The sequence below is a fragment of the Cuculus canorus genome, chromosome 19, assembly GCF_017976375.1.
Source record: "Cuculus canorus isolate bCucCan1 chromosome 19, bCucCan1.pri, whole genome shotgun sequence".
Lineage (NCBI taxonomy): Eukaryota > Metazoa > Chordata > Aves > Cuculiformes > Cuculidae > Cuculus > Cuculus canorus.
Window position 1 is genome coordinate 10,101,133 of NC_071419.1, and position 12,484 is coordinate 10,113,616.

At 44.7% G+C, this 12,484-nt stretch overlaps 1 protein-coding gene across 19 annotated transcripts in view; it reads right to left on the minus strand.

The window, feature by feature from the left end:
* The window catches only part of CACNA1B (calcium voltage-gated channel subunit alpha1 B), a 309,668-nt gene that overhangs the window by 146,296 nt on the left and 150,888 nt on the right, over nucleotides 1-12,484 (minus strand). For all 19 annotated transcript variants that reach the window (XM_054083988.1, XM_054083991.1, XM_054083987.1 and 16 more), the window contains one exon: nucleotides 7,158-7,273. In XM_054083988.1, coding sequence (XP_053939963.1) covers nucleotides 7,158-7,273 — 116 coding nt within the window. The remainder of the gene's footprint in view (nucleotides 1-7,157; nucleotides 7,274-12,484) is intronic.

Here is a 12,484-nt window from a genome sequence, read left to right on the forward strand (position 1 = left end):
CATGTTGGTGACACCATTTGAAGGGAAAAGAAGCTCTTAATCCATTGCTGCTCTTCTGTATCCATCAATTAGACCAGGACTCAGCCCAGTGAAATGGATCTCTGCCTCATGACACAGGGTAACACAGGCAGGACTGGCTGCTGCATGTCAGCTGTGCCATGTCACAGGTGACACAATGTCACCAAAAGGCCATTGGATCAAATCTCTGTTCAAATAAAATCCACAGCAAAGATGCCATGAGGGAATTCTGGCTCGGAAAGTTCATGTTGGGCAGTATGTGCAAAACCACCACTGTTGGCTCCCATTGCTGTATAACTCCTTTCGAAAATACATGCTTTGTTGTAAGATTATGTGATGATTTCCTAAAGGACAATCTAAAACAAACAAAATATTGCATTGGCAGTTGGTAAACTGCACAATTCCTTGTATTATTACAACTAACAAATTCTTTCATATGCTTGGCATAGATGTAATTTAGGATCTTACTAAAGCACCTGACATTGCGTTCCTACAAAATTTTGCTTTAAAATCTATTTAAGCCAGCCTAGATGGAAGGCTAACTGAAAAAATAAACACCAAAAATCCCAGACCAGAGGCCAAACATCAAAGTGTGTAGCTGAGAGCCGTCTGGAAGAACACTAGTGGGATCAGCACTACCACACAAGGCTTATGTAATCTCTTTTTTAATCATCTGGGAGAGAGACTAATGATACATTAATAAGACCACAAACTGAGAAGGCTGAAAAATAATATTCAGGAATGAGGAGAACTTGAAACCTAAGCAGAAGAGAACAAAACAAGGAGATGTGAACTATTACACCAGAGATGTGGAAGAAAGTAAGGAAATCAGTGGAGGTCAGAAAGGGTTAAGTGCATTACATCCTTCTAGAAACCCACAGGGCAATACAATTCAGGTGTTCTCTAAGGCTCCTTAAAACAGGTCAGAAAAATGAAATGGGCTTTTTTGGTTGATCAAGAGAGAGCTTTCTCCAGCAGACACGTCAGAACAAAAATGTTCTTCCAACATCTTGTCTTGGGAAAAGCTGTACTGGTGCATTGGGGCTATAAATACTTAAGGAGTTAAATGACAATTAACAATGACTATGACTGCCCTAAGACATGTAGAAGGGATGGGTTAGATACGGAGAGCAGCTGGACAAAGAGCTTGAAGACCAGTTTGGACAAGGCTCGAGCAACCTGATCCAGTGGCAAGTGTCCCTGCCCGAGGCAGGGGGTTAGAACTGGGTGGTCTTTATGGTCTCTTCCAACCCAAACCATTCTATGTGAAACACAAAGCAAATCTCTGCTGGCAGGAGCATGAGCTGAAGATGCCAATACAGTAGAAATTTTCATATAGACTTTTTAAAAGTCTCCATTGCTCACGAAGTGAGCTTTCAAAAGCTTTATGTCACATCTGAAGGTGATATATTCACATCACTTTGCAGGACTCTGCATAAAAACTAGACTGGCTCCCAGCACCAGCAGAGTCAGTAGTGCCACACAGATGTGCCCGAACTCTTTAAGATCCAGGGATGAAAGCACTTTGGAGTTCTCTGTTTTTTCCTTCACTGCACAACGCAGATATAGGTTTTCTGTATACTATATTTATCCTACCAAAACGCGGTGAACAATTCAAACCCATTTCAAGTGGTGTGTAGGTTTAGGTCTTGTGATAAAAGAGCAAGCACAGGAAAGCGAGAACATCTCGGAGAAGCTCTTCTGCCACTCCCAGAAAGAGAAGCTGATTTTTAGACAGCATTTGGTAATTAAATAGATTAATACGAGCTATTGTGGAGAGCAGACACACCACCATGCAGGTGGTGAGCAACAAAAGTAAAGATCTAGTGAAGGTCAGAACACCAGTGGCTGTTCTTTAGGGGCTACATCTAGTGCTTGTGCTACACGAACTGTGTCTGCAGAAGGAAGATCTCAGCCAGACCCACCACACCTACTGGTCAGTGGTCTGAGGGCTGGTGGCTTCAGTTACATCTTGTTTACAAAAAAAACAACAATTAAAGCACTCCAAGAAAGAAAGAGTCTGTTTGCTTAGCTGGCAGCCCGAGTCTGCACTCGATTTGTATCAGCGCAGGGAAAAAAAAAATCATCGTACTGGTTCTTTTCAAAGATCCCTTACTCTGAGTAGGAAAAGAAATCCTTCTTTTTCATCTGTTACTAAGCAGTCTTCTTGTTCTGCATGTTGCTGTAATGATTTGTCATGACTCTCTGCTGTCCTTTGGGCAGCAAGGGAAGAACGTTCCTGAGTCCCCAGCTCACCTCTGGGGACTGTGAACTCTATGAATGCATAATCACAGTGATTTGCATGATGTACTGATGCCATCTGATGTCCCAGTGTCACCTCTGTCCCCACAGCCAGGCTAAGGAGAGGCTTGGCCATACTGAGGTTTCAGAAACCAGAGTGATAACTACCAGGGGGACCTCAGAATTTGTCAGCTGTGACAATTTGATATCAACATATCTTCACCTACAAAGCACACAGTGTCTCAACAACTCTGCAAACCAGCTGAACCTTTGCCCCAAATTCAGAGCCCAGAGTTGGTGCCCAGGCATATCTCCATCTATAGATAGACCACAGCAGGTCTCAGTTTTACTCTTCCTTCAAACTAAATAAAACTGAGGTCTCACCTATGCAGTTCCCTCAAGCCCAACTCTCCTCCACCATTGCTCCCCACTTCTCTCCTTTGACAGCCACCCCGTCAGTCTTGTATCCTCTGGGAAATCAAAGGACTATATCTATCCTAGTCAGGCATTTAATTATTTTTAAAGCCTGCTAAAAAGACAGCTCAGCAGGCTAGTCAGCATTGCCAGGATCCTTTATTTTAACCATACAGCATCCTAAGCAGAGGGTCAGGGTATGCATTGCCTTTAGTCCCCACTGTGACACAGAGGCTGAAAGACGATAATTGAGATAGCTGAAAAACCTCCAAAGAACAGTGCCTCTACATTAGAAGAAATCATAGAATATTTTCTGCTGGAAGAGACTTTAAAGGTCATATACTTGCAACCCCCTTGCCATGGGCAGGGACACCTCCCACTGGATCAGGCTGCCCAAGGCCCATCCAACCTGACCATGAGCACCTCCAGGGATGGGGCAGCCATGACTTCTCTAAGCAACCTGTTCCAGTGCCTCATCACTCTCATCATGAAGACATTCCTCCTTATGTTCAGTCTAAATCTGCCCCTCTCCATTTTACACCCACTGCTCCTCATCCTATCACTACAAGTCTTTGCGAACAATCCTTCCCCAGCTTTCTTGTAGCCCCTTCAGGTACTGGAAAGTCGCTATAAGGTCTCCTGGGAGCCTTCTTTTCTCCAGGCTGAACGATCCCAACTCTCTCAGCCTGGCCTCATATGGGAGGTGCTCCAGCCCTCAGATCATCCTTGTAGTCTCCCCTCTGGACCCGTTTTAACTGATATTCAAGAAAGAGTCAGTATCAAACCAGCAACTTGGAATCATAGAACCGTAAAGGTTGGAAAAGACCTCTAAGGTCATCCAGTCCAATCGTTGACTTCTAGCCTCCAAACAAAAGCACAGGGGCTTCACGAGGTTATCAGAGTGAGAATTACCTCAGCAGTAAGATTAATTGCTGGTCATTAAGTGCTGACAACACACAGGATGTTTACAGGAATGGAAATGAAGACAAACCTCATACTGAGGAACTGGCAAGTTGAGCAGCACAGGCAAAGCAGCAGAGGAACATGGTGCACCTTCTCTTTGGCATGGGCAGACAGCACATTGGGTGCTTGAAAGAAGGATGAATTACAGGAAATAATTCAAGTTCAACAGGTGGCAGATGTTAGAATAAATGAAGATCAACTGAATTTAACTGTTGAAGCTTCAGAGTTGTTAAACAGAAAAAGCAAATAAAAATGCATCCCTTGGAAGAAGCCATCACGCTCTCCCAGGGAACTCTAATCTGTCTTTCCGGCAATCATCCTCCCTTGCCATCTCGCACACATTGCTGCCCGTTTTCATTGATGTAGGTGTCTTTTCCCGGCACTAAGGGGGTTTGTTGCTCAGTTTCTTCTACAGAAAGCTGAAACCTGACATTCATAAAGCTTTGTCATGTCAAGGAACACTATCCACATTACAGTGAGGTTAAACTCATTTGCAAAGCCTACTTACTCCAGGAGAGAAAAAAAAACACTCAGAATCAGTACTGTGTGAAAGAGATGGACTTGAAAAGAATTAAAATGCAAAAGGCATGCAACTTGATTAGCTCTGAACTGAAAGACTTCCAGTCTCCGAGTAGAGGGTTTTCAAAATGATGCATGTCCTTGTAAGATAAGAGAAACATCTTCAAAAGAATATTTGTGGGCTTATAAGCGCTTTACTCTGGGCAGAGAACTTCTAGATCTCCGTTAGAAATGCTGCATGACAGCCTAATAGTCGCCACAGTTTTGAGGAATGTAATGGAGAAAGCAGCAGCGGCAAAATCATTTGCATGGATTACATTGCTGGGCTTCACCACTTTTTAATTCCCCTAAAAGGCATAATTTCAAATTGACTCACAGCTGCCTTTGCACAAAGCCCAATGAAAACATGAAACGAAGAGCAGAGCCCATCCCAGCATGTGGTAGGTGGAACAGGGTAGGGTTTGCTCACCAACTACAAGACTTCATCTGATATTGGTTGAAGAAAAGGTGATTGGGGAAGAGAACTGTTGTCTTGCGCCTAGAGGAGCAACATAGCGCAAAGCATGGCTTTTTACACCTGTATCAGATGACTTCTACTGTTAGGAAGAGTTGGTCCTTTAAAGAATTTCCTCAAAAAAAGACAGTGGACTTTATTCTTCAAGATTAAAATCATAGAAGCATAGAATGGGTTGGAAGGGACCTTACAGCCCATCCAGTTCCACCCCTCTACCATAGGCAGAGACACCTCCCGCTGGGATCAGAGTGCTCAAAGTTCTGTAATGATGTTTGGTGGTTTGGTTTTTGTAACGAAACCAACTGTTAATATGTGGAACTCCTTGCTACAAGGTTCAATGAGGTCAGAGATGCTAGAAAGATTTAAAAACAGATAATAATATCCTTCAGAGTTACATTATAGCAGAATATCAAGAGTTTTGCTTTTTTTTTTATACAAACAGCTCATTACATCTCACTGTCTGGGGCTGTTGCAAGAGATTTCTGATCCAGGCTGGACTGCCTGTAACCAGCCTCCCTGTCAATTTTCCTCCGCTGACCTATGCGGGTCGCTTTGCCTTGGCCAATGTCCCCAACACAGTCCTGGACAAGGAAGGCTGGTTATCTAGTTTGAAATTCATGATCATTTCATAACGTAAATCTTGGCCTCAGGGACAGAAATAGGACATTCCAATCAACGGCACAGTCCCAAATCTCATGCCTAAACTCTTAAACACTCAGTTCTCTAGTTTGGTCAGCCTTCACATTGCCTTTGTATTCATAGAATCGTAGAACGGTTTGGGTTGGAAGCGATTCATCCAGTTCCACCCCCTGCCATGGGCAGGGACACCTCTCAGTGGATCCAGTTGCTCCAAGCCCCATCCAACCTGGCCTTGAACACCTCCAGGGATGGGGCAGCCACCACTTCTCTGGGCAACATTAAGACTGGTAAGTTGATTTTAATTATTCCTATTATTCAGCTGTACTAGGAAGCTTTTTTTTTAATATATATATATATATATATTTATTCCTTTTGTATTTTCAACAATGCCTTTACAGAATATTTTTATTATTCCCTAACTCAGCTAATTTACATTCACTTTCCTGTTCTAGGAAACCTGCTGGATCTTGTGTTATTAGACAAAATGAGAACATGGGCATTTTACAGCAGTATCATTCTGTATTCATATGAAATTTATTCAGCACTGGCAACACAGAAATAGAATAGCCAACCATTCCCACAGGGATGCAAAGTTAAAGCAGAGATTGACTGTATGTTTTATGATTTCTCCACCTCAACTTTCAGACCAGTTCTGCTAACGACCTTTGCAGAGCTCTTTCCCGAAGAGCAGTCACCAAAATGAAATAGGACAAGGAGTAACAAAGGGGAATGATTTCAACCTGAAAGAGGGGAGATTGAGATATGATCTCAGGAAGAAATGTTTTGCTGTGAGGGTGGGGAGGCCCTGGCCCAGGTTGCCCAGAGCAGTGGTGGCTGCCCCATCCCTGGAGGTGTTCAAGGCCAGGTTGGATGGCGCTTGGAGCAACCGGATCCAGTGGGAGGTGTCCCTGCCCATGGCAGGGGGTGGAACTGGATGGGCTTTAAGTTTGCTTCCAAGCCAAAGTGTTCAATGAATCTATATAACATTGGACTTCAGTTTTCCTGTTTGTAAAGTGCCAGGACGAAGCTGACCTGCTCAGAAAGGCACCTAAAAGATCTATTTAAGAAACCACCACTTATTTTTCTCCCTGTTGTTGTTGTAAAAGGCATTTTCACGTTACTTCACTATTTCAGCTTCTCAGAACAGCAAGCAAGGAAGCAAATTAACCTCAGAACTGTTCTTGGTGCTGTGTGAATGAATTACACTGTGGTTATGTCAATATATACTCTATAACACAGAAATGTTATTGGTAATCTTTACTGTCCAATAAAAAGGAACAGAAAAGCATGCTATTTTTTGTAAAATTAGTGTCTTTGGGTTCTTGTTAAAGTTTCTCAAGGCTTGCAATAAAGCTCAACATTCAGTTATATTAGTTATAAAGCAACATTAATACGTGCTGGGGTGAGTTTCATGCAAGCTATCTCTGTAGCTCATAAAAATGATGCTCCAGTGTATTTTACCATTATAGCAGGAGAGACTTATAAAACAGCTGTGGTGGAAAGTAAATAAAATATAAATGACTCATAGAAGGGAACAGTTTCCCCACTGTGGGGACTTTGGGCACTTTATCACTTTTTATATTATACTGCATTAAGACAATTGCTTTGATCTCAGCAATAAAGTTGTCCCAGCTTCTTTCCTTTTGCTTAACCAAGCTGAGATCCTTCGCAATGACTTCAGTGTGACTGCTCAGAAACAAACCCAAGTAAAACAAATGCTGGCTGGGCACGAGAGAGCCCTGGGTTATCTCGATGGTCAGCAACACCACAGACTACTTCTGGGGCCCTCGTCCAGACTCTACTTATGACAAAACATATTGAACCAAGATGAGGAGGTCTCTTGCCTTACCTGCTTTGAAGATCCACTCCAAGTACCCATTGAGTTCCCGTTCAATTTGCTGCTGCCTACGGAGCTTCAGGAAAGCCCGACGATTTTCGACCCTTTCACGTTCTTTGGCAAATTCACTACAGAGAGAGAGAAGAATGAGAAAGAGCATGTCACAAGCAGTCAGGGAAAACATGCAGCTCCTCTTTCATCTTCCAGACTGCATCCACAAAGCCTGTGTAGTCAATGACAGCAATAGTGAGTGGAAACCGCAGCACTATACGTGTTGTCCAACAAACTGCTACTTTGATTGTAGCTCAGTTCTTTCTCTGCCTCTGTCACCCCAAAAGAGGATGGCAAACTGCTAGATGCACACACTTCTTTTGTTCCAGGGCATCACCATATCCATAACAATTAGATCCTGATGCACAACCACATATACGTGTACACTCACGCAATACTATCATCATCCCCAGCACTAAAAACTGTCCGCTGCCCCTCTGCATCACTCACCCCACAGCAGAATTTCCTTTAGAAGCACAATATTATGTCGCAGGCGTACCAGCAGTCTATCTTGAAAGATATCTACTCTTCACTCTAACCATCCTCCAGTTTCTCCAGGCTTAAACGGACTTTGACAAAGGAGAGCTACAAGACAGGATGGGGACTCTGGAATGAAGGTGAAATAACCCAGATGCCCTGGGTTGAGGATAACGACGATCCTGCTATTTGTTAAAATCACATGGAAAACAAGTATCTTGATATCAAACCATTGAATAGGACTGTACAGGTGAGCTAGAAAGCAAGCTTCATCCAACCACTGAAAAGTCTAGTCCAAGTACATCCTACTGCCAGGTTTGAAGTGATGCTGAGGCAATAATGCAGCCACCATCCCAACACACCCACGCTGAGACTTTCTCCAAGATAATTCATATCACCTCTGGAAAGTTCTTGATTACCCACGTGGGAATGTATGTGCCCATTTAACATTTATGGAGCTCTGAACCAGCTTGTGCAAGCCCTCGCTTTGGGCACACACTGGAAGGACATCCACAATAGCTCCATCTATACAGTTAAATGTGGGATCGGGCTTTTTGTCCCTCGTGTATACCAGCAGTTCACTCATTCTCCCATTTGACACATAACTCTGCTGACTCCTTCAAGCCTTCAGTTAACTGTTAATTGTCACAAAACCGCAGTTAACCACTGTTCTGGATGAAAATCTTACCTAATCCCCTGTTCGTTACCTACACTGACACTTTTGCTTCATTTGGAAGGACTGGCTAACCCTGGGAGAAGGGACTGCCTGGAGAACTTGGCTCAACACTGCAACACACGATGGTACCAGCCACTGATGTGAGAGCTGCCTCAGCTCAACAGTTATCTTGATTTCAGCAGCACATTCCAGTCTCCTGACTCCCCTCTCCTGTCTCCCACCTGACAGCACAGCCCATGACCCCATCCTTGAAACAGAGGATGCAAACACATCGCTCTGAACCAACAGCTCCTCCTTGGCATTCAGCATGTGTCTGCCAGGTAATTCAGGATCCTGCACAAGACAGCAGGATCACCGGTTTCCTCTTCCTTTTTAATATCCTCATTTCTGGTTCAGTGCCTGCTGGTTGGGGCCACGGACCTCCTCTCAGTTTTGGTTTCTCCCTGGAGGGGAAGGAATGAGATCAGACAGCACAAGGTGACAACATGCATTTCAATTGCCAGACGTGGAGGGGGCATGATTCCTCGCAGCCCAGAAGACCAACCGTGTCCTGGGCTGCATCCAAAGCAGCGTGGCCAGCAGGGCGAGGAGGGGATTCTGCCCCTCTATTCCTCTCTTGGGAGACCTCATCTGGAGTATTGTGTCCACTTCTGGTATCCTCAACAAAAGAAGGAGATGGAGCTGTGGGAACAGGTCCAGAGGAGGCTACAAAGATGATCAGAGGGCTGGAGCACCTCCCATATGAGGACAGGCTGAGACGGTTGGGATTGTTCAGTCTGGAGAAGAGAAGGGTCCAAGGAGAACTTACAGTGACCTGAAGGTCACTGCATTATTGTACCTGAAGGGGGTACAAGAAAGCTGGGGAGGGGCTGTTTACAAAGGCTTCTGGTGACAGGATGAGGAGCAATGGGTATAAACTGGAGCGGGGCAGATTTAGACTGGACATAAGGAGGAATTTCTTCACTATAAGAGTGGTGAGACACTGGCCCAGGTTGTCCAGGGAAGTTGTGGATGCCCCATCCCTAGAGGTGTTCAAGGCCAGGTTGGATGGGCCTTGCGCAGCCTGATCCAGTCGATATGTCCCTGCTCATGGCAGGGGGGGTTGGAAATAAATGATCTTTAAGGTCCCCTCCAACACAAATTATTCTATGATTCCCACATTACAGGCTTGGATCACTACAGATTTCTCAGAGCTGGGCTGTGCCGGATGGGAAGTAGGAGGCAACACCCAGTGGGGAGTTTCACAAAGGACCACAGTGGGCAGGAAAGACGGCAGATGAGCCCTGGCACCACTCCTTTGCCCCTCAGGAGCAGGCATTGGAGAGCTTCCCTTGCAAAGCCTTTCATTCTCTGCCAGCTCCTATATGGCCTAAGGAAAGTAAAAGCTACCCAGGATTTGTCCCTTTCATCTCAACTTTAAACATGTAAGAAAACAAGGGAAAAACTGTTTTAAGTTGCAAACTTTCAATAGTTTCTCTAGAGTCACACACACTTTTTGCAAGACACCAGTGAAGAACGTTGCTGATGTTAAAGCCTCTTGCACCCTCCTGTTCTTTGGTGCCAGCAGGTTTGACACTGCTGTAGAAGCTGGGGAGGGAACTACCAGGAGAACACGATACCTTGGGTCTCTGCTTATTGAATGCCTTCTGAGTGCTACAGAGCTGCGGCAAAACCATCCAGGCTGAAGATGGATGTGCCGATGTATGGTCATCCTGGTGGAGGAATCCATCACTTGCTCTTTCTCCCGCCTCCATGAGATAGGAGAGAGGTTTGACAAAGCTGGGACTTGTCAAAAGACTGTGGTTGTCTCTATGAAATATATTGATAAAAACACGTGTCTCTTCCACTACATTCATCACCATTCAGGAACGGAAATATTCCCCATTTACAGAAACTAGAGAGCTCCCCAAATTTCTGTTTGAGAGCTTTTCCACAAGATTTCAGAACACATTCTAAGAAAAGGGGAAAAATATATTGAAATGCCATATTTTATCTAAAAATATTTCAGCTAAAGCTTTTCAGCCGGTTCTAAATGAAAACACAGAAAGTCCCATGGGAACGTCTGGTCTCAATAAATAAGTTTGCTGGTTTATTCAGCATCTCTGCTATCTATGCCAATGACTTGCAAAAATCTCCCAAATCGCCAAAAAGGAAAGTCAAGCAGGAAATATGCTGCCTCCTGCTCAGCTTTGCCCTCCAGGACTTTCTTCATAGCTGGTCCTTCACACTTTGACTGATTCCAGAATGAGTAATAATGGTCACTCTTGCTCATTGCTGGCTGTCACCAACCAACATGTGCCCCTAAAGCTCTCCAAAATATTCAACTTTCAGCACTGCCCAGAGAGACAATAAGAGGAATTAAAGGAGTGCGGTGCGGTGATAGGATGAGGGGCAACAGTTTTCAGCTGAAAGAGGGGAGATTGAGATGACATCTTAGGAAGAAATGTTTTCCTGCATGAGCGGAGAGGTTCCAGGTTGCCCAGAGCAGTGGTGGCTGCCCCATCCCCGGAGGTGTTCAAGGCCAGGTTGGATGGGACTTGGAAAAACTGGATCCAGTGGGAGGTGTCCCTGCCCATGGCAGGGGGGTGAGACTGGATGAAATTTAAGGTCCCTTCCAACCCAAACCATTCTATGGTTTTATGAAAGCTGAAAGGTCGGTAGTCCTACACACAGCACAGAACAGGAGACACTGCTTTGGAGGAATTTGGGCTCGCCTGGGTAGATAATCACAACGTATTTTAGTTACAACATGACAGTTGCAAATAACCGATTCTATAGAGACAGCAGGAACAAACAGAAATCAAAGAAAGGGCATTTATCATGCAAACCACGTGCCATCCAGTCAGGCTCTGTGTGTTACATTTTTCTTCTCAAGAGTGATCGGTGCTTAAAGTCACCAGGAAAACAGATGATTGTTACTTATCACCTTGCTGGGTGGAAGACTAAAATAAATCTCAGTGTAAATATGCACTGGAATAGCCACTTCAGGGAAATTCAAGATCATCCCCCCAGCCACACAAGAGCCAAGGCTAACACATGAGTAACCACCAGGGTCAGTAAAAGATTATAAACCAATGAAATTCTTACAAATATTTTATCCATGCTGGATAAAAAAAAAACCACCAAAAAAACAAGTCACAACCTTCATCCCCTGAAACTCTGATAACTTTTTTTATATGACAGCTCTCAGCAGAGAGCTGAGATGGAGCATCACGTAATGAGCCTGCTGCTCTTGGGTTTCATGGCCCACCTGCGACAGCACGGCTGCTGCAAGACGGATCACACCATTAAACCACTGCAACTCAGGTCTTCTGCTTAGAAAGCAGACAGAGATGCTTCCCACTCAGGGAAATGGCAGAGAGAGACGATATAGCATCACTGTCACTGCTACCACTAATAGTGCTGATGATTAGCGATTTGTAATAACAACAGAGGTAATTGGCTCCTCATTCAGAATAATATCACTGAGTTAAACGCGATCTCATGAAACCTCAGATCTTAAAATGGGAGCACAGCCTTCATCTGCTGAATCTCAAGCACTGTTCAGAGTGAGCAGAAAGAAGAACAGACGGAATCAGGATGGTTTGGGTTGGAAGGGACCTCAAAGCCCATCCAGTTCCACCCCCTGCCATGGGCAGGGACACCTCCCACTGGATCCGGTTGCTCCAAACCCCATCCAACCTGGCCTTGAACACCTCCAGGGATGGGGCAGCCACCACCGCTCTAGACAACCTGGGCCAGGGCCTCCCACCCTCTCCAGAAAACAATTATTCCTAAAAGCTCATCTCAATCTCCCCTCTTCCAGCTTTAAACTGTTCCCTCTTGTCCTCTCCCTGCACTCCCTGATCAAGAGCCCCTCCCCAGCTTTCCTGGAGCCCCTTTCCATACTGGAAGCTGCTCCAAGGTCTCCCCAGAGCCTTCTCTTCTCCAGGCTGAAGAACCCCAACTTTCTCAACCTGTTCTCACAGGACAGGCTAACTTTCAGATCTCAGAAGGACTGCACCAGGGACTCTTGGAAAGTAGCTGCAAAGAACTTTCAGAATTTAAAATCTAAAAGAAAAACAAAAAAACAAACAATCAGTCTTAGGATTGGCTTCATCTCCATTCCAAGTATGCTAAAGGAATGAGTGAAGTT